At 63.2% G+C, this 19,491-nt stretch overlaps 2 protein-coding genes across 6 annotated transcripts; one reads left to right on the top strand and one right to left on the bottom strand.

The window, feature by feature from the left end:
* The first annotated feature begins 605 nt into the window (after positions 1-605).
* SLC9A3R2 (SLC9A3 regulator 2) lies at positions 606-13,102 on the top strand. Of its 3 annotated transcripts, XM_027527161.1 has the most exons (7): positions 606-988; positions 3,288-3,488; positions 8,300-8,479; positions 11,206-11,359; positions 11,437-11,480; positions 11,835-11,897; positions 12,130-13,102. In XM_027527161.1, the coding sequence occupies exons 1-7, from the start codon at positions 776-778 to the stop codon at positions 12,286-12,288; spliced, it is 1,014 nt and encodes a 337-aa protein (XP_027382962.1). In that variant the 5' UTR covers positions 606-775; the 3' UTR covers positions 12,289-13,102. The 3 variants fall into 3 exon arrangements, with proteins under 3 accessions (XP_027382962.1, XP_027382963.1, XP_027382964.1); XM_027527162.1 differs by lacking the exon at positions 11,835-11,897; XM_027527163.1 differs by lacking the exons at positions 606-988; positions 3,288-3,488 and adding an exon at positions 5,428-6,000.
* A 627-nt stretch (positions 13,103-13,729) lies between these two features.
* NTHL1 (nth like DNA glycosylase 1) lies at positions 13,730-19,439 on the bottom strand. Of its 3 annotated transcripts, none has more exons than XM_027528258.1 (7): positions 19,290-19,439; positions 18,043-18,281; positions 17,358-17,528; positions 16,367-16,526; positions 14,459-14,607; positions 14,045-14,150; positions 13,730-13,957 (listed from the first exon to the last, which is right to left on the bottom strand). In XM_027528258.1, the coding sequence occupies exons 1-7, from the start codon at positions 19,405-19,407 to the stop codon at positions 13,731-13,733; spliced, it is 1,170 nt and encodes a 389-aa protein (XP_027384059.1). In that variant the 5' UTR covers positions 19,408-19,439; the 3' UTR covers position 13,730. The 3 variants fall into 3 exon arrangements, with proteins under 3 accessions (XP_027384059.1, XP_027384060.1, XP_027384061.1); XM_027528259.1 differs by lacking the exon at positions 19,290-19,439 and adding an exon at positions 18,696-19,281; XM_027528260.1 differs by lacking the exon at positions 14,459-14,607 and having other exon boundaries at positions 13,732-13,957; positions 19,290-19,435.
* Between the last annotated feature and the right edge of the window lie 52 nt (positions 19,440-19,491).

The following is a 19,491-nucleotide window of genomic DNA, read 5'->3' as shown; positions in this document are numbered from 1 at the left end:
AGGGGGCTTCCCGAGGAGGGTGGGCAGAGCCATGGCCCTTGTTCTTACCCTGTGGCCCCTGGGTGGGGGTCCTTCAGCCTAAGGACCGTTTATCTGGCCCTTCTCCCACCTCCAGGGCCTGCCTCCATTCTTGTGCTGTTCATTTAGTAGGTGCATGGTACTAGTGGTAAAGAACCCACCCGCCAATGCAGCAGACATGAGATACGGGTTCGATCCCTGGGTCGGGAAGATCCCCTGGAGAAGGAAATGGCAATTCACTCCAGTATTCTTGCCTGGGGAATCCCATGGACAGAGAAGCCTGGCGGACTACAGTCCACGGGGTCGCAAAGAGTTGGACACGACTGAAGCAACTCAGCACTCGCCCAGTGTTACTGGCATAGGAAGCAAAGGCACTGGCGCTAAGGAAGCTGCCCAGAATGGGGGCTAGACATAGGGGTCGTGGTGATTCGGGGGGTGCCCTGGCCCTGCAGTGTCCCTCCCGGACTCCCTGGGCTGGCGGGGCCCGAGGCAGGGGAATGGCCAGGGTAGCTTGGACCCGGGGCGGGGGCGGCAGGGCGGAGGGGGCGGAGAAGGGGCGGGCGCGGGGGCGGTGCCGCAGCCAGAGCCCGAGCCCGAACCGGAGGCGACGGGAGCCGAGCCGAGCTGGAGCCTCCGAGGCCGCCACCGGGTCCTCAGCGACGCCGCCGCCTCTGCGCCGCCCCCGCGCCCCTGCCCGCCCTGCGACGGGCGTGAGCGCCGTGGCCAGCCCTTGGCCGGCCGGTGGGCAGCGGGCGCCATGGCCGCACCGGAGCCGCTGCGGCCGCGCTTGTGCCGCCTGGTGCGCGGCGAGCACGGCTACGGCTTCCACCTGCACGGGGAGAAGGGCCGCCGCGGGCAGTTCATCCGGCGCGTGGAGCCCGGTTCCCCGGCCGAGGCGGCCGCGCTGCGCGCCGGGGACCGGCTGGTCGAGGTCAACGGCGTCAACGTGGAGGGCGAGACGCACCACCAGGTGGGTGTCTGCGCTCCGCCACCGGCCCGCCGGCCCGCAGACCCGCCGCGCGCCCCCAACCCCGCAGCCCCAGCGCGCGTCCCTGCCCCGCGCGCCGTTGACCACCCGGCTCGGCGCTGCCTGCGCCCAGGCCTCCGTCCCTTCTTCGAGGCAGGAGGGGATCACACAAGGGCCTCTGTGGGCTCCCGTGGAGAGGTGGGGGACATGGCCCCCGAAGCCGCGGCAGCCGGCCTCCTTCCGCGCCTCCTCCACCCGGGTCGGTCCTGCACCGAGGGGGGTGGATCCTGGCAAGGGAGGGGCCCGCACTGCGGCTCCTCCGGGTCTCAGCCCTCGCTCTTCGCTCTTGGTCTTGTTCCGGCGCAGGGCAGTGTGTGGAGGAGCTGGCACCTCGGGGGTCTCCGTGAGCCTGGGGACCCCGGTGCTTTTCTACCAGCGTGTATATATGTGCGTGTGTGAATGTGCAGGGCCCTCGAGTGCACCTGCCGTGGATTTCACCTCGAGGGCACACCTGTGTGTGTGTGTGCATCAGTTGAGTGAGTGTGTGTGCTGGACTGTGTGCATGTGAGTATATAGGTTTGCACCCCTAGATGTGTGTGTGTGTGTGTGTACAGGTCTGCCTACCTGGAGGTGTGTGAACTGGGTTGTGTGTGTGTGGCCGCGTGTATGTGTGTCCCGGCTGTGTGTCTGCCGGCCGGGTTGTGTGTATCCTTCTGTGCGTGTCTGCAGCCTGGTGTACTAGTGTGTGTCCTGGCCCAGGGTGTCTGGATCCTGGTGGGAGTTGCCGCTGTGGGAGCTGTGGTAACACATTCCTGTCCTCAGAGGCTGCTGGGCGGCCTGGCTGGGATCACAGGTCGCAGCCCCCTGCCTCTTGCAGCGGAAGATAAAGGCCAGAAGGAGGTTCTCTGTAGGTTCTAACCCCCAGGGGGTGTCCATCTCCCACTGACCAGGGACTCACATGGCTCGAGACCAGTCTTCTACTGCTTCTACTTAGGGTCTTCTGTGTCCCTCACCCCACCTTTTGCAGGACCAGCCCTGGGCCTTGAGAGTCATAAAATGGCTCTTGGTTGGGCTGGGGGCTGCCCTTTGCTTACATCCTTGGAGGTTTTGTGTTTCCCCCTGTCAGCTGTCCTTCTGTCGTTTACTCAGAGTGTCAGCTGGATGGACTGTTTGCTCAAGGAGGGTGAGGGTCAGAGCCGAGAGCTTAGACGGACAGGCCATGGGGAGGGCCTGGCCTCTGTTTAATCGTTGTCGCCACCTTTGCCCCAAGAGCGTGTCCCAGGCCTCCCGGGGTGCTCGTCTCTAGGAGCCTCACACACAGGACCCTGTGAGACCTTCCTACTGTCTTGGCAGGGGGAAGGTACAGTTCCGGTTCCCATTTTACAGATGAGAAAACTGATGCTTGGAGATACTGGGTGACTCGTCTGTGTCCCACAGTCAGGAAACATCAGGGTCCAGGGTTCCTGTGACTCAGGGTGATGGGGAGAGACAGGTGTAAAGGAGGGCTGGGGCAAAGACAGGCCCTGTTCAGACCCTCCTCTTTTGAGAGCATCTACTGGGCCCCACCGGTCCTTCCCAAGGCCTTGGGGAGGGGTTGGGTGTTGCCCTCCCTACACCAATGCCCAGTGGGCACTGCCCTCCTGCAGGCACACACTGGCAGGTATGGCCTTGCACATGCTCTAGACACGTCACAGACACCGTGTAACCACACCTACCCCTGCCCACATCTGCCTACAGCCTCTGAATCCCGCTTTCTGGGTTGTGGGTGTGCACCTGAGTAGGTGCCTTGCCACAGGACCCCAGGTGGTCTCCCTGCAGGTCTAGCAGGAACAGGTTCAAGGTCGGGGTCTGGAAGAGAACAGAAGGCCTAGAGGCGGAAGTTTAGACTGTGTTCCACTCCTGGGAAGACAGAGATAGGCAGAGACCCCCCCGAGCCTGGGACCCAGGGAGTCACGTCTCCCCTTCAAACCCAGACCTAGAGACACCTAGAAGGCTGCAGGCCGCAGGCCATACACATGCACACACCCGTAGACTGAAAACCTGAGGCCCAGCTGAACACGGTCGTTGTCACTTCCCGGGCCCTTGCAGCCTGGGCCCTGATGCCTGCAGCCCCGGGAGAAGAGGGAGGCAACTGCTGGAGCTGGGGGTGGGGGGTGGGGCCGGCGGGCCTCTCGGTCCAGCCGCCCACCGCTGCCTGGGCTCGTGGCCTGCCTGCCGCCCTGGGCCAGCCCGGGGTGGGGCCGCTGCCCTTGTGCTGCCTGCAGTGCCGGCCGTGACCCGGTCCCACACCCGCCTACCCCAGGTGGTGCAGAGGATCAAGGCCGTGGAGGGGCAGACGCGTCTGCTGGTGGTGGACAAGGAGACAGATGAGGAGCTCCGCCGGCGGCAGCTGACCTGCACCGAGGAGATGGCCCGGCGAGGGCTGCCACCGGCCCACGACCCCTGGGAGCCAAAGCCAGACTGGGCGCGAGCGGGCAGCCTCAGCTCCGAGGCCGCCCAGGAGGTACGGCGGGCTCTGCTCACAGCGACCACCCTGGCTGCATCCACACCACCATCTCGTCCTCCGCTGCCCTCCGGGCCCCTTCTCCGCCCCTGCTGACGACCCGCTTGGCTACTTGGAGCCACCCTTTCTGCCCTCAGCCCGTGCTCTCAGCCGTTGCGGTCCCCGCCCCCGTTCAGGCCCTCTCCCCTGGGCTGCTCATCAGAGCTGCTGTCCCAAGAAGGACAGGTCACTTTGACGAGCCGCCCCGTCCCCGGCCTTGGGGCTGAGGGACCTGGGGCCGGGCTGCTAGGGTGTCCCAGGACTGAGCATGCTCAGCTCTGTGCCTGTGTTAGGTGTCTGTCTCTCTGTCCGTCCATATGAGGAGTCTGCTTGTGCTATGACGGCTGTGGAGGGGGCTGGCCCTCCTCTGTAGGGCTGAGAAGACTCTCCAGGCAGGGTCCTCAGCTCAGTGGTGGTCTGTGGGGGCTGGGCCACCTGCCCCTGCTCGCTGCCCCCTTCGAATTGGAAAAGTCAGCTGGGAAGGAGCTGGGGGGGAGGTGTGGGGGCAGCCCAGTTCTGCCTCTCGCTGGGTAGCCAGGCCTGGCGGGGGTGGCCCTGTTGGGGCAGCACATAGAGCTCTCCTTCATGTCCTGCTACCTCCTTTTGTTTTTAAAAGAAAAAAAAAAAAAACTCTTAAAGGAGGATTTAAGCCAAAGGGTTCCCCATACCCCACTTTGAGAACCACTGGCCTAGGGCAGTTTCTGGGTGTCCAGGGGGCCCTGACACCTGCCGTTGCCTGGCTGTCGCCCTGGCAAGCTTCTGGGCCTGTGACCTGGGTGCTGGGGGGCTTCAGGCTTCCCCTGGGGGGAAGGGCATTCCCAGTGGGGGGAAGGGGGGAGCCTGGGCACAGTCGTGGGCATGAGCCCCTGCCACCCTTTTTGTTCTCTGTGGCTCGAGGGCAGGCTGGGGGTTGGTTAGGGCCACAGTGCCAAGTCCTGGAATCTGGACTTTGCCCCGGAGCCACTGAAGGCCACAGTAGGGGTTTAAGGGTTAGGTTTGTGGTTTCAGGGGAGCCCTGGGACAGCGTGCTGGCTGAGCTCCCCACCACCTAAGAGCTGGAGCCTCCCTCCTTCCCAGGGCACCTCACCCCCAGGAGGAAGCGCCCTGGGCGTTTGTCCATTGACTTAGACACAAATGGCTGAGTTCACCTTCCTGTGGAAAAAGCTGCCCTCGGGCCTTATCTGGAGGATGGGGAGGCACCTTGTCCTTGGGTGGGACCTTCCCCCTCCACTATTTCAGGCTCTGGGGGCTGCAGGAAGCCCTAGGAGGGGTCTTCCGCTGGGTGTATTTTTAGAGGAACAAAGTGGGGCCCGTCTGGTAGGTCCCTCTGTGGTGGGGGCTGGCCTGGGGATGGGGCTCCAGATCACGGGAGTCCCTGAGGACAGGGTCTCTCGGTTTCCACCCCCGCAACCAGCAAGCGGTGATGTAATTGGCTGAGTTCAGAGCACGGGAAGGAGGGGCGGGGGCTCTTCGACCTCCACAAACCAGGCTTAGCTTCTGCCCCTGTGGGCCATCAGGGAGCCTGCCTGGACGATGCTCGTATACAGGGCTGTCCTGGTGGGGCCCCAATGGCAGTGGGATCGGAGAACTGGGGAGAGATGGATGGCGCGGCTTGCAGGACCAAGATGGTGGTTTGCCCTGTGGGAGGGAAGGAGGGCCCCTCTGGCTCTCGCAGCCTCAGTTTCCTCCCGTTCTGGGCAGGGGTGCAGGAGGTTTGGGAGGGGGGCGCTGGTGTGGCGGGCCCTCCCTGCGGGGGGCTGTCAGGGCTGTCAGTGGTGACTCAGCCCTGCTTCGGGCTGTGCTGGGGTGGCTGCAGCTGCAGTGCAGCTGATCCTGATGGCGGTGATGGGGGCCCACCACCATCAGAGATGGGGCAGCGGGCGGTGCCAGCCGTGGGGGTGTGACAGGCCCCAGGCGCACCTCCCCTCACACCCAGTTCTGGAAGCCTTTGGGGGAGTGAAGGGACAGGGTCCTGCAGCGTATGCAGGGCTTACAGGCAGGCTTTGGGGGGCCTCTGATTCCTGTTCCCTGCCCCTCACCCCAAGCTGCAGCAGGACTGCCTCTTGTTTGGCGGCCAGGGTACCCTCCTTGGCCTCCTGGCCTCCCCAACCCTGGGTCCTGGGAGCAGGGCAGGGCCTCCCAGCAGTTTCCTTCCTTCCTTTCTTGGGACGGAAACCTGGCTGGTAGGGGGCGCCGGGCTGGAGCCTGAGCAAGGGAGGGGGAGTCAGTCACCACCCTGTTCCCCAAAGTGACTCAGCCCCGTGTCCCCACCCGTCCCTGGGGAGCCTGGGCCACAGTGGGAGGTGGATAAATGGGGTGGCAGGCTGCGCTGGCCCGAGAGCTCAGGCCACTCCAGCTGGACGCCCTGCCCGACGCTTCTGTCCCGACTCCCATGGCCCGCTCTGGGAATGCCGTGCCATCCGCCCCGGCCCCGGGAGCCCCTCCACAGAGCCCGTCTCGGGGGCTTGTGCAGGTCAGGCGGCTTGGGGGTGGGGTGGGCAGTGAGGTCACCAGCACCCAGCTTAAGTCTCTGGCACCCAGGCTTGGCAGAGGGGACCCTGGGCACCCTGGTGTGAGCAGGCTGGACCCTGAGCAACAATGGGGGCCTTTCTCTGCCTGGGCTGGTGAGTCACCGTATGGGGGGGTGTAGAGCCTGGCTCCAAGAGTTACCCCCATGCCAGTCCTTGGACTGGTCACAGGCAGGGCTGGGAGTCGAGCGCTTGTCCAGCTCAGGGGCAGTCTGTTTGGGACTGGGACTTGGAAGCCCCTGGAAGCCCAAGGGCCCAGCTGGGAGGCGGCAGGAAGAGCTCTGAGCCAGGCTGGAGCGAGGAATGCGAGCAATGCGCTGGGCCAGCCTGCACCCCCTCCCAGCCTGCTGCGCTGGGCCTCCCCCGGGGCCTCCCTCTGGGTCCCCAGGCCACCGGCCTCATTCTTCGGCCACTGCAGCCCCCAGCCTGAGGGTCCAGTGCCGAGTCCTGATCCTAATGCGAGGGATGTGGGCCAGATATTAGTGGTGGGAGATGGCTGCCCTAGGTCTAGGCAGGGAGATGGCCAGTGTGGTCTCGAACCGGAAGTGACTGCATTCAGTCTGGTCTCATGGCCCCGGATGCCCCCTAGTCCTGCTTCCTGTTTGGGGGCCTTGAGAGACCTCGGCCTGAAACCAGTGTGGAGGGCGTGGGAAGAGCCCCCGGGGAGGGCTGTCTCTCACACCACGGGTCACCACAGGGGTCTGTGGAGCCTGTTTGCGCGCCTGTGTTTGGACGTCTGGTCTCTGTGACCGTGTGAGGTGCCTCAGCCATTTGGGCCCACGTCCACCTACCAGGTGTGGTCATGTTACACGTCCAGGGTCCCCGACAGCCCTGGCCAGCCTCGGAACCTGTGGTCTGACAGCCCGAACCTGAGAGTCGCCTCAGAGCCACACACCTGTGCTTGCAGCTGTGTTTGGAGAGGGCCCAGTCTGTGGGGTCCTGGAGAACCTGGGTGTCTGCCCGGCCGATCCCCTGGAGGACAGAGGAGCAGCAGCCCCAGCCCCTGGAATTTCTGGGGCAGATGGTGGCCTGCAGCAGGGGTTCCCAGGGGGCTTTGGGGATCAGGGACGCTTTGGGGATCAGGGATGGGCTCCTGGAGGAGGGGCCCAGGCTGGACCAGAAGGTGTTCCCCACCGGTAGGAAGGCCCAGATGCTGGGGCAAGGTACCATCCTGTAAGGAAGGGCACTCTTGGTTCCACAGCAGGGTGGCCACAGTCAGATTTGGGGGGTTTGAGGTGAGCTTGGAGGCCTGGAGGCTAGCTCTCCCAGGTATGGCCCCCCACCTGGCCCAGTGTCCCTGGCCACACACAGGGAGGTGGAAGGCCAGGCCCCGGTGAGCACCCCCGCCCCGCAGAGTCTCACCTACACGCACACTTGAGCCCCAAGTGCTGGGGAAACCTGAGCTGCTGGCCGCCCGCTCCCTCCGGCCACCGCCATGTTAGACTGAGCGTCGCGGCCGCTGGCCACTCAGTGCTGGTCACTGCCTCAGGCCCCGGCGGGGTGGGGGTCCTGGGGTCTGGCCCCTGCCTGCACAGCCCCCTGCACCCCCTGGCCCAGAGCCCTACTGCAGGATGCCAGAGGTAAATGGAGGCAGGGCCCTGGGGTGTGGGTGGGCACCCTCGGCATCAGGAGCCCCCGGGGCCGGAGGGGCAGGTGGGAGGCAGGCCCCTCTGCTCGCCCACTGGGCTCCAGCCTGTTGGGGTGGGGGGCTGCTCCAGCTGCTCTGGTATGTGAAGGCAAACACAGCTGCAGCCGCCACCAGCCCCAGGGAGACCTGTGGGAGTGTAAACAAAGCTGGAGCCCTACACCAGCAGACCCACACTTGTGGTGCGGGTGTAAACAACAGGCGGGGCTGCCCTCCTGGAACAGAGACGCGGGGCAGCTCACCTTGCCTGCTCCCTACTTGGCTCAGGTCTGCGCCCAGCCCTAGCCTCGACCCAGTGAATTCTCCTAACCCCGCCGTAAGGCCTTTGATCCCATCACAGGTCGACTGGGGGTTTGGAAACTAAGCCTTTGTTCAGGATCCCAAAGTTGGATCATCGTAGGTGGCCTAAGCCCCCCTCACGCCCCAGAACGGGTCTCTGAGACGCGGGGCTGTGGTCAGGTGGGGGTATGAGGCCGAGTGCTGCCTTGGCACCCGGTGGGGCATGGTGTGGGTGTGGGCTGGAGGCCTCGGGGGTCAGCATCTCTCAGGTGGGAGGAGGTCAGAGCTGGAACCTCACCAGGTGTTCCTGACGCCTGCAGGATACCAACGGGCCCCTGAGGGAGCTGCGCCCAAGGCTCTGCCACCTACGGAAGGGCCCCCAGGGCTACGGGTTTAACCTGCACAGCGACAAGTCCCGGCCCGGACAGTACATCCGCTCGGTGGACCCCGGCTCCCCTGCCGCCCACTCAGGCCTCCGTGCCCAGGACCGACTCATAGAGGTACCCACCACTGGGGCTGCGGGGAGCCGGCTGCCCCGCGTGTACACATCTGCACCTGTGTCCTGCTGTGCGTGCCTCTGTGTGTCTGTGCCTGTGTACTTCCGTGTGTGTGTGTGTACGCCTACATGTCTGTGTATCCGTGTCCGTGTGGGTATGTGTCTGTGCCTGCGTGCTGTGTGTCCATGTGCATCTATCTCTGTGTGTGTCTGCACCTGCATGCCTGTAGGTGTGTCCGTGTCTGTGCGTGTGCGCCTGTATGTGTCCCTGTGTATCTGCCTGCAACTGCGTGCCTGTATGTGTGTCCGTGTGTATCTGTGTCTGCACCTGTGTGCCTGTAGGTGTGTCCGTGTGTGTGCACGCACGCCTGTGTCCATGTGTATCTGTGTCTGCACCTGTGTGCCTGTAGGTGTGTCCGTGTGTATCTGTGTCTGTACCTGTGTGCCTGTAGGCGTGTCTGTGTGTATCTGTGTGTCTGCACCTGCGTGCCTGTAGGTGTGTCTGTGTGTGTGTGTGTGTGCGCACGTCTGTGCGCCTGTATGAGTCCGTGTGTATCTGTCTGCAACTGCGTGCCTGTGTGTCCGTGTGTATCTGTGTCTGCACCTGTGTGCCTGTAGGCATGTTCGTGTGTGTGCACACACGCCTGTGTCCATGTGTATCTGTGTGTCTGCACCTGCGTGCCTGTAGGCGTGTCTGTGTGTATCTGTGTGTGTGTCTGCACCTGTGTGCCTGTAGGTGTGTCCTTGTGTATCTATTTGTGTGTGTGCGCCTGCAGGCCTGTGTGTCCATGTGAACGTATCTGTGTGTGTGTCTGCACCTGCGTGCCTGTAGGTGTGTCTGTGTCTGTGCGTGTGTGCCTGTATGTGTCCCTGTGTATCTGTCTGCAACTGCGTGCCTGTATGTGTGTCCGTGTGTATCTGTGTCTGCACCTGTGTGCCTGTAGGCGTGTCCGTGTGTGTGCACGCACGCCTGTGTCCATGTGTATCTGTGTGTCTGCACCTGCGTGCCTGTAGGTGTGTCTGTGTGTATCTGTGTCTGCACCTGTGTGCCTGTAGGCGTGTCCGTGTGTGTGCACACACGCCTGTGTCCATGTGTATCTGTGTGTCTGCACCTGCGTGCCTGTAGGCGTGTCTGTGTGTATCTGTGTGTGTGTCTGCACCTGTGTGCCTGTAGGTGTGTCCTTGTGTATCTATTTGTGTGTGTGCGCCTGCAGGCCTGTGTGTCCATGTGAATGTATCTGTGTGTCTGCACCTGCATGCCTGTAGGTGTGTCTGTGTCTGTGCGTGTGCGCCTGTATGTGTCCCTGTGTATCTCTCTGCAACTGCGTGCCTGTATGTGTGTCCATGTGTATCTGTGTCTGCACCTGTGTGCCTGTAGGTGTGTCCGTGTGTGTGCACGCACGCCTGTGTCCATGTGTATCTGTGTGTCTGCACCTGTGTGCCTATAGGTGTGTCCGTGTGTATCTGTGTCTGCACCTGTGTGCCTGTAGGCGTGTCCATGTGTGTGCACACACGCCTGTGTCCATGTGTATCTGTGTGTCTGCACCTGCGTGCCTGTAGGCGTGTCTGTGTGTATCTGTGTGTGTGTGTCTGCACCTGCGTGCCTGTAGGTGTGTCTGTGTGTATCTGTGTCTGCACCTGAGTGCCTGTAGGTGTGTCCGTGTCTGTGTGTGCACATCTGTGCACCTGTATGTGTCCCTGTGTATCTGTCTGCAACTGCGTGCCTGTATGTGTGTCCATGTGTATCTGTGTCTGCACCTGTGTGCCTGTAGGTGTGTCCGTGTGTGTGCACGCACGCCTGTGTCCATGTGTATCTGTGTGTCTGCACCTGTGTGCCTGTAGGTGTGTCCGTGTGTATCTGTGTCTGCACCTGTGTGCCTGTAGGCGTGTCCGTGTGTGTGCACACACGCCTGTGTCCATGTGTATCTGTGTGTCTGCACCTGCGTGCCTGTAGGCGTGTCTGTGTGTATCTGTGTATGTGTGTCTGCACCTGCGTGCCTGTATGTGTGTCCGTGTGTATCTGTGTCTGCACCTGTGTGCCTGTAGGTGTGTCCGTGTGTGTGCACGCACGCCTGTGTCCATGTGTATCTGTGTGTCTGCACCTGTGTGCCTGTAGGCGTGTCTGTATCTGTGTGTGTGTCTGCACCTGCGTGCCTGTAGGTGTGTCCACGTGTATCTGTGTCTGCACCTGCGTGCCTGTAGGTGTGTCCGTGTGTATCTGTGTGTGCGCGCCTGCAGGCCTGTGTGTCCATGTGTACGTATCTGTGTGTCTGCACCTGCATGCCTGTAGGTGTGTCCGTGTCTGTGCGTGTGCGCCTGTATGTGTCCGCGTGTATCTGTGTCTGCACCTGCGTGCCTGTATTCTCTGTGTGCACGCTCCTGTGTGCCTGTATGTGTCCATGTGTATGTGTGTGTGTCTGCACTTGCATGCCTGTAGGTGTGTCTGTATGTGTGTGCACGCGCCTGTGCGCCTGTATATGTCCGCGTGTATCTATCTGTGTGTCTGCACCTGTGTGCCTGTAGGTGTGTCCATGTGTATCTATCCACGTCTGTGTGTCTGGGCACCAGGTCCTCTGCAGGAGGGAGATTCCGGGAACCTGAGCTGGTGCTCCTCTTGCTGCTGCGGCTGGTGATGACACTGATGAATATTTGATGCCACACCTGGCTGGGTGGCTTAGGGGGCTGGTGGGGACCTTCCCCCAGGCAGCACTGACCCTGTGCTGGTGGCAGGTGAACGGGCAGAATGTGGAGGGGTTGCGCCATGCGGAGGTGGTTGCCAGCATCAAGGCGCGGGAAGACGAGGCCCAGCTGCTGGTGGTGGACCCCGAGACGGATGAACACTTCAAGCGACTGCGGGTCACACCCACCGAGGAGCATGTGGAAGGTGGGCGGCTGCCCTGGGGCCCAGGGCTGGGGTGAAGCATCGGGGCTTGAGTGGTCAGTTACACACTGTCCCCACAGGTCCACTGCCATCGCCGGTCACCAACGGGACCAGCTCGGCCCAGGTGAGAGGGTGGGAGCAGACAGGGTGGGCTCGGGGACCACAGGGGCACCTCTGGGAGCCCCTCCTGAGACCTCGGTCCTGGTGTCACGTAGTCGTGACACTGAGCCCGGCCCTGTCACTCCCAGCTTTAAGGCCCCTTGGGTCCGGTCTGAGCCCAGCCGCACCCCACCCCACAGGGCACTTGGGCACTTCCAGGTTGCAGTAGAGGCTCAGTGCCATTGCCAGATGCAGGAGTAAATGCAGCTCTGGTGTGTGCACGTATGTGTGCACACGTGTGTGTCCATGTGTACACGTATGTGTGCACAGAGTCTCCTGGGCGGGCCCCTGAAGCCACACCTTACCCTTGGTTTCCCAGCTCAATGGTGGCTCCGTGTGCTCATCCCGAAGTGACCTGCCCGGCTTAGACAAGGACACTGAGGTAGTGGGTGCCCCTCCACCTCCAGTACTGCTGCTCACATGCTGGGGGGGCGAGGCCTTGGGGGCGGGCATCTGTGGAGCTGTCAGCCTGAGCCGTGAGGCCGCCACCTCTAGGAAGCCCTCCTGGACCTGCTGCCAGGTGGCCTCTGGCGCGAGCTCCCTGGGAAGGGCCACCTGCCTGGGGGCTGGGGTCCAGGGCTCACTGGCCACCCGCCCACCATGTCCACCCCTAGGATGGCAGCACGTGGAAGCGAGATCCTTTTCAGGAGAGCGGCCTTCACCTGAGCCCCACGGCAGCTGAGGCCAAGGAGAAGGCGAGAGCCACCAGGGTCAACAAGCGGGCACCACAGATGGACTGGAACCGGAAGCGCGAGATCTTCAGCAACTTCTGAGCCCCCTGCCTGCTCCCCGCTGGCTCCTCCACACGGGCCTGGGCCTTGCCCTTCGGACTGCCCAGAGCTCCCCATGCCCCGGTGGACTGGAGGGGGCATCCTTCCCCCCTAAGCTGGGGTGGTCCCACCACCATCCATGGGGTGTTAGGGGAGTGTGGCCACAAGATGGGCAGAGGGAGCCCCTGAGATGTCAGAGACCCAGAGAGACAGTGAGGGGCAGGGGGAGAAAGAGGGGGAGGGCGAGGGCCAGGGGGGAGGGGCGGTGGTGACCCGCGGGCTGGCCGCCGTGCTGACTGCCTGGGCCTGCTGACTTACAGGAATTTGTTTTTGCTTTTTTCCAGAAAGATCTCTAGCTCCACATATGTTTCCACTTAATAGCAGAGCCCCGCCCCCACCCCCTCAGGACGTGCTCTCTAAATACTTGCAATAAAACAAACCTTTCTCTGCACACCATTTCCCCCCACCCCCTCAGCAGCAGCCATCCCAAGTGGGAGTCCCAGGGACAAGGCTGGGGGCTCGCAGGCTTCAGGGCAGGGGCCGTGGGAGCTGCCCTCTGCCCTTTCCTGGGGTGGGCGGTCTGAGGATGGAGGCCCCGTGCCCCTGAGGAGGGCACCTCTGGACAGGCCCCTCGTGCCTGCAGGGCAGCCCCCAGGAAGGATCTCAGGCTCCGGGCTCGGCCCCTGCCAGGAGCCTCCCTGGAGGAAGCCCATTCTGCCTTCCCTCTGCCCAGATCCCGACCCACCGACTGACATCGCTGTCTGCCCTACAAGCCATAGCGCATGCGCGCCCTCAGAATAAACAGGCCTTTCTTGGACTCTGTCTGTCTGTCCTTCCTGAGCCTGCGTGTCAGAGGCTGGGGGGGCCATGTTCCAGGTAGGGAGGCGGCAGCCCACAGTGTCCCAAGACCCAGCTGAGGCACACAGCCCCCTTCCTAAGCCTCCGCTCCCCAGATCCATCTGCCTGGCCCCTCCCAGCGCACTGGGGACCTTCGGAGCCCTGCCCTCCTGTCCCCAGACTGGGCCCCGGCCCCCTGCAGGAGCATGCAGGTCAGGCCTCTGCCCTGTGTTGGCCTGCCTGGACCTGCTGGCATCCCAGGATGAGGCCAGGTGGCTGTGTAAATACTGGGGGCAGGGCCTTGAGGCGGGGGCCAGGCTCTTGGGGGCACAAGTTCAGGAGGGGGCGTGTTCCCAGGTCCCCAGCCAGCTGCTGAGGGAGGCAGCCGGCGTCCCCTGCGGGCTTCCAGACAGCTGGCTGCAGCTGGCTCCCACGACCCTGGCCCCCGCCCCCGCCCCCGCACGCAGCCCAGATTGTCACGTCCCCATCCCAGCCTCCCAGGCCGCCCTGTTCCAGACACATGTAAGCATGGGTGTGCACACAGCTCACGCGTGTGCTTTCCAGCCTGCCCCTTGCCCCCGCCCCAGTACAACTCAGCCAGACCCTAACTACAAACAACCCCCAAGCTTTATTATAAACAGGCTACGGCTCCCCAGCAAAGGCACAGACAGACAGTGGCCAGAGTGGCGCCGGGCAGAGGGCCCCAGGCCCTCAGAGTCCCCGTGCAGCTGGGCACAGGGCCCGGTTGAGGCAGGCCTGGCAGCGTGGGCGGATGGGCAGGCAAGTCTGCTGGCCGAAGCCCACCAGCAGGCCGTTGATTTCGCTCCACAGTTCCCTGTGGGGGTGGGAGTCATCAGTGTGGAGGGAGGGAGGGAGCCCACCTGAGGGAGCCCACCCCAGCCCCCCATGGGGGTGGGCACACCTGGGCAGCCACTCCTCCAGAGCCCTTCGGGTTTCCTCTGGGGACTTAGTTGCCTTCTTGGTCCACCTGAGTCGGTTGGCGATTCTGTGCACATGTGTGTCCACTGCTGCTTGGAAACGGGGCAGGGTGAGCACTCGGCAGGCTTACTGGGCCAGACTGCCTATCCCTGCCCCTGGCTCCCAATGTGGGTGGGTGGGGGGTCCCCGTGGCCCCTCCCCTGACCCCCCCAGCTTCTGAGGAGAGCCCAGAACTGCACAGGCCTGACAGAGGGTCGCCTGGGCCTGTGGCTGGGCAGGGGCTGGAGCCAGACCCAGAGGTCTTGGCCTTCTACACAGGGTGCAGGCAGCAGTGCCTCCTGGCACTGGCCGTGGGTGCCAGGCTGGATGGCAGCAACTCAGCCCGCAGAGACATCACCTGCCACTGCACCGTCAGGGATGGAGCGGCAAGCGCGGCCAGGACAGCTGCAGCTGTCATCCACCTGGCCGCAGCCCCTGCTCCCCTGATCGGCCACCGGGGGCTGGGCCGGAACACCTGCTCGGTGAGGCCTCCTCCCCGTGTCGTGTCTGCCCAAGAGAAAGCAAGAAAGTGTGTTCCTGCAGCAGCTCACATTTCTGCTGCTGCTGCTGCTAAGTCGCTTCAGTCGTGTCCAACTCTGTGTGACCCCAGAGACGGCAGCCCACCAGGCTCCCCCGTCCCTGGGATTCTCCAGGCAAGAACACTGGAGTGGGTTGCCATTTCCTTCTCCAATGCATGAAAGTGAAAAGTGAAAGTGAAGTCGCTCAGTTGTGTCCGACTCCTAGCGACCCCATGGACTGCAGTCTACCAGGCTCCTCCATCCATGGGATTTGCCAGGCAAGAGTACTCTCTGCTGATAGCTGCCTGGAAAAAGGCTCAGCCCTCCCCAACAGCTGTGACAGGCATCCCGGGGACTCAGGGAGAGCAGGTAAATGGAGAAGTTACACCCTGGGGTCACCAAGGCTTAGCTTCTTTCTCTGTAACATGGAGGTAACCGCTCCCTTAAGTTACCCAGGGCTGCACCACACTGTGAGCCCCCGGAGGGGCTGGTCTGCACCTTTGGGCCGCTAACGGGAGCAAATGATTCCCCCGCTTTGTGGCCCAGTTCAGAGAGGCCAAGTGCCTCGCCCAGGGTCACCTGGCTAGGAGGGTGCACTGCCCCCGCCAGGGTCACCCTGCAGCTGGCCGGGTCCACAGACAACCGCGAAGCACACAGTTCTCACACTCTGCCGGTCCAGCTGAGGGTGGGCCCTCCCCCACAGACCCGCCCGCCCGCTCCTGGACACGGGCAGCCGAGGACAGCCGCCAGGAGAAGCTCGAGTGTCTGCTGAGTGGCTGCCAGCCGCGGGAGCCCAGTGGGGGTGGGGGGCTCTGCCCTGGCTGGGCTCCTGTACTCAGGGCTTCTGAGCTCCTTCCTGGGGCGGGGGTGGGGGGGTGGGGGGGTGGGCGTAGCCCTCTTCCTCCCATGGGCAGCGCAAGGAAGGGGTCCCCAGCCCAGGGGTGGGCTGCACCAGCCACAGGAGCCCTGGGGCATTCCCGATCGCCTCCCTTGGCTCCTCTGCACAAGCCCCTGAGAAGCGCCAGGGTGGAGGCACACAACGGGTCATGGGTCAAGGCCTGGTTCCCAGGCTGACTAGGCCTGTGCCGTGAGGCCTCGGAAGCCCCAACCCACTGGGCAACGATCTGAAGCGGCCAGCCCACCCCAACGCCGGGGTCTGTCTCCACTTGGAGCTCCTCCAGGGCCAGGATGCGCCACAAGGACCCAGGAGAGGATTCCAGGAAGGGCCACCCCCACCTGCTGGGGTCCCATCTCCTGTCTGTCCACGTGCATCCCAGAGCCTCATGCTCTGGCCTCTCCCTGCCCCACGGCTCTGCAGACGCTGTTCCTTCTGCCCGGAGCGCACTTCCTCGCCTTGGCCTGGCCAGCCCACCTCACCACTCAGCTCTTGGGTGATTTATCACCTCCTTAGGAAGTCCTCCAGACGCCCCAGACCAGGTTGGCTCCAGAGGTGCCTGCATGCCCCGTCAGCATTTCTACCCTCGAGTGAGGAGCTGTCTGATGTTTCTCTCACTCACACGGCACAGTCCCGAGTCGGCCACGGGCCTCTCCCGGGGCTCAGCTCACCACACGTGCTGGGCAAACAGGAGCTCCTCCAGTCAGTACCCGTTTCTGGGTGGGGCTGCCTCGCTCCTGACCTTTTGGGCTGAGTTGTGAACGAGGAGACCTGAGCTGGGGACTTGGGGAACCTCGACAGCAACCAGCAAGCCTGGAACCGGCCACTCCCGCCTTGCGTGCACTCCACTCACCAATGCCTGACACGGTGCCCCAGGCTACCGCCATGGCCAAGTGCGCCATCTTGGGCCCGACGCCGGGCAGCGCCACCAGCTCTGCCACGGAGGCTGGGATGTCCCCGTCGTAACGCTGCTGCAGGATTGCACTGGTCTGCTTGATGTACTTTACCTTGCTCTGAAAGATTGCAGGGGGTGAGCCCTGGAGATCAGGGGTATCTCCTGACTGGGGAGGACGAAGCACAGAGAAGACCCGCAGGTGCCCAGAGCTACCCATCACCGGTCCTGGACACACTCAGAGGCACTTGCTTGTCAAGGGCAGCAGGAAGGCCAAGGGAGGCCCAGTGCAGGCCTACCTCCCACCTGCCTGGGCCCCAGGACAAGTGTGTGGGGTCTGGTTTGAGGCCCCCTGCCCCATTACTCTCCACGGGAGACCAAGCAGGCTAAGAAGGGCCGGCCATGTCAGCAGCTGGGCTCCACAGCACCTGGGCCTTCAGGAAGGAAGGCTGGAGACTGGGACTCCCTCGCCTGCCTCCAGGCCAGCAGGGCAGTTCCCATCCTGGGTCTGAGTGGACAGGGCTATTTAAAACCCATCTGACAAACTGCAGCCCAAGCCAGTGCCAAGGGGAAACAGCCCCGCCCACCCGCCACCCTGCACTCCCTGCCGCTGCTCCCGAGGGGAGGGGCCGTGCACTCCAGGGAGGCTCCAAGTCAACAAAGGGCTAAGTGGGTGGGCAGCCTTAGCGAGGAAGGGAAGGGCCAGGAGGCTGGGCAGGGAGGGGGAGGAAGGAAGGGGTGGGCTGCAAACAGGAAAGGCCAAGGAGCTCTGGGGTCTGGACTGAGGCCCCACTGCCCAGCCCCCTGTGGGCTGGTCAGAGAGGCAAGGGCAGGATGGAGCTCCAGGGGAAACTCACAGCCAGGGATGCCCGCCCCCCGCAGCTGCTCAGCCTCCTTGACATCTTTGCAAGCCAGTGGCGCCCCCAGGCCTGCTGGCCACGGGCTGGCTCACCCTCCAGAAGCCCACAGGATAGATGAGCGCGCCCAGCGTGCTGTCGTCCGTCTGCAGGATGCTGTCCACCGTCAGGCCCCGGGCCCGTAGGCGCTGCATGGCACCCGCTGTCACCTGGTCCTTGGTCTGGCTGGAGAGCATCAGGGACAGCAGCACCTGGTACCTCCGCACCTGCTTGCACAGGGACAGGCACCAGGGTGGTGGCGGGTCCTGGGTGCTCACCGTGGGCCAGGCCCCAGGCAAGCCCTTTACTCATCTCCACGTGTCACCCCGGGCCTGGCCAAGGGGGCGTGTGTGGTGTCTGGCTTAGGTCTGTTTTTCCACTTAGAAAGAAACTAGCTGCACATGCTTTGTAAGATCACTGTGAGGCTTACAGAACTGCACCTGGCGCGACGCCAGTGCTCAACACTGCTCGGTTACGCTTGTTATTGTCATCGCTTCGCAAAGGATGCTGCGGTTCACTCCACAGACAAGCAAACTGAGGCCCTAGTCACCAGGCAGCAGACTTGGGACTGGAATCAGGTTGGTCTTAGGACCAGGCTCTGGGCCAGTGAAGTATAAGGAACTCCCTCTCTGAGCCAATGTTACCCAACACCCCTGCTGTGCCAGCTGTCCCTGCTAGAAGCCTGAGAGGAAGCGAGTGTCTTGTTCAGAAGAGGTCACCGGCAGATGGGTCCCTGCCTACCTTAGGGGATGCGCTGGGGTCAAAGCAGTGCTCAGCCCCCAGCTGGTCCACGGGTGCGTCCTTCCCACTCCTCATGGTCCGGATGTTGTCCAGCTGCTGCCGCCAGTCCTGAGGCTGCCAGGATGGTGCCTGGAGATGCTCGGCCCCCTCGCCTCCCTCACCTTCTGAGGCCTCGTAGGCCACGCTCAGCCTTTGTGCCTTCCGCTGACGCTTCACGGGGCTGTAGCTTTTCCTCTCTTCTGCAAAAAGTGCCACTAGGTGCCACTACCTGCCATCTCATCCCATGTCGTTTGTTCAACAATCACCCAACAAACACCTGTTATAGCTGGGGGTGCACTGGCCTCTATGGCACATGTTCCGGGCCAGGTCAGCCTTCCTTATGGCGCTGGCCCTCTGGCTACGCCCACTGCCGCACATGAGGACGCTAGTGACAGCCTCCACCATGGCAGCCCCCACTCTACTCTCAACGCTGTCAGAGAGAGCTTTCTAAAAATCTGGATTAAGTCGTGTGACTTCCTGTTGGAAATCTTTCATTGGTTTTTCTCTTTGCTCGTGAAGAACTCCAAACTGCCCTGGCATCAAAGCTCCTGCCCACTGTGCCTGTGCCCCCGCCATGCTTCTTGCCCAGTGTCATCCTGTCCGTCTGGGCTTACCCCTGGGGGCTTTGGGTGTCTGTGAGAATCCTCCTCTGGCCAATCCTGCAGACATCCAGGCAGGACAAGGGGCAGGGGCCCTGCCATCCTCACTTATCGCTGAGTCCCAAAGTAAGCCCTCAATTAGAAAACATGTAGGTCTCTAATACACATGTAAATGATAAGGAAAGTCAAACCGTTTCCCATTTTCTCTCAGAGGAACCCTCTAGCAGGGGCAGAAAACATCAGGCTGGGACCTCTGAGCTGGAAGCAGTTCTCAGGATAGGGCCAGTGCGCCTCGCAGTCAGCCTAGCACAAGTGGCGTACCCTAGGGCATGCTAGTGGGGCTGGGAGGACTTTCTTGAACAGGATGTAGGCGGAGGAGGTGGGAATGTACGAACTCAGCCCCTGTCTGCTGGGAACCGAGCTCAAGGCGGGAACTCACGGCCCGCCCCGCTGTCCCCCGACGTGCAGCCCAGGAGCTTGCTCGAGGCTGCTGGGTACCAGCCCTCGCGGCGCGGAGCCCTCACGTGCGACCGGGACCCCAGCCTCCAGTCCCTTGCAGGTTCCCTTCCCTGCCTCTCCTCCTGTGCCCCACCTCGGGCGCGGCGCTACCTGCAGCCGCCTCCCCGCTCCGGAGCGGCGCGGCCTTCTCCCCACGCCGCCTGAGGCTGGCCCCAGTCCCCCGGCTCCGGGCGCGGGTCACCACCATCCTCACTCCCGCCGCGTTCATGGCGGATTCCTGCGGACTACACCTCCCGGCTGCCTCTGTGCCCTTCCCACGTGACCAGACCCTCCCCCCGGCCTTCCGGCCAGA

This window comes from Bos indicus x Bos taurus, chromosome 25 (genome assembly GCF_003369695.1).
Source record: "Bos indicus x Bos taurus breed Angus x Brahman F1 hybrid chromosome 25, Bos_hybrid_MaternalHap_v2.0, whole genome shotgun sequence".
Taxonomy (NCBI): Eukaryota; Metazoa; Chordata; class Mammalia; order Artiodactyla; family Bovidae; genus Bos; species Bos indicus x Bos taurus.
Note: the sequence above shows the minus strand (reverse complement) of the source record. Positions and strands in the feature narration are given on the sequence as shown.

Bases quoted from the DNA above. Each gene is read 5' to 3' on its own strand.
- SLC9A3R2 (XM_027527161.1), top strand. From the start codon at position 776: ATGGCCGCACCGGAGCCGCTGCGGCCGCGCTTGTGCCGCCTGGTGCGC. The intron at 11,481-11,834 runs GTGAGAGGGTGG...TTGGTTTCCCAG, and splicing joins ACGGGACCAGCTCGGCCCAG to CTCAATGGTGGCTCCGTGTG. The intron at 11,898-12,129 runs GTAGTGGGTGCC...GTCCACCCCTAG, and splicing joins GCTTAGACAAGGACACTGAG to GATGGCAGCACGTGGAAGCG.
- NTHL1 (XM_027528258.1), bottom strand. From the start codon at position 19,407: ATGAACGCGGCGGGAGTGAGGATGGTGGTGACCCGCGCCCGGAGCCGG. The intron at 17,529-18,042 runs GTAGGCAGGGAC...CTGTGCAAGCAG, and splicing joins ACCCCAGCGCATCCCCTAAG to GTGCGGAGGTACCAGGTGCT. The intron at 16,527-17,357 runs GTGAGCCAGCCC...GCAATCTTTCAG, and splicing joins ATCCTGTGGGCTTCTGGAGG to AGCAAGGTAAAGTACATCAA.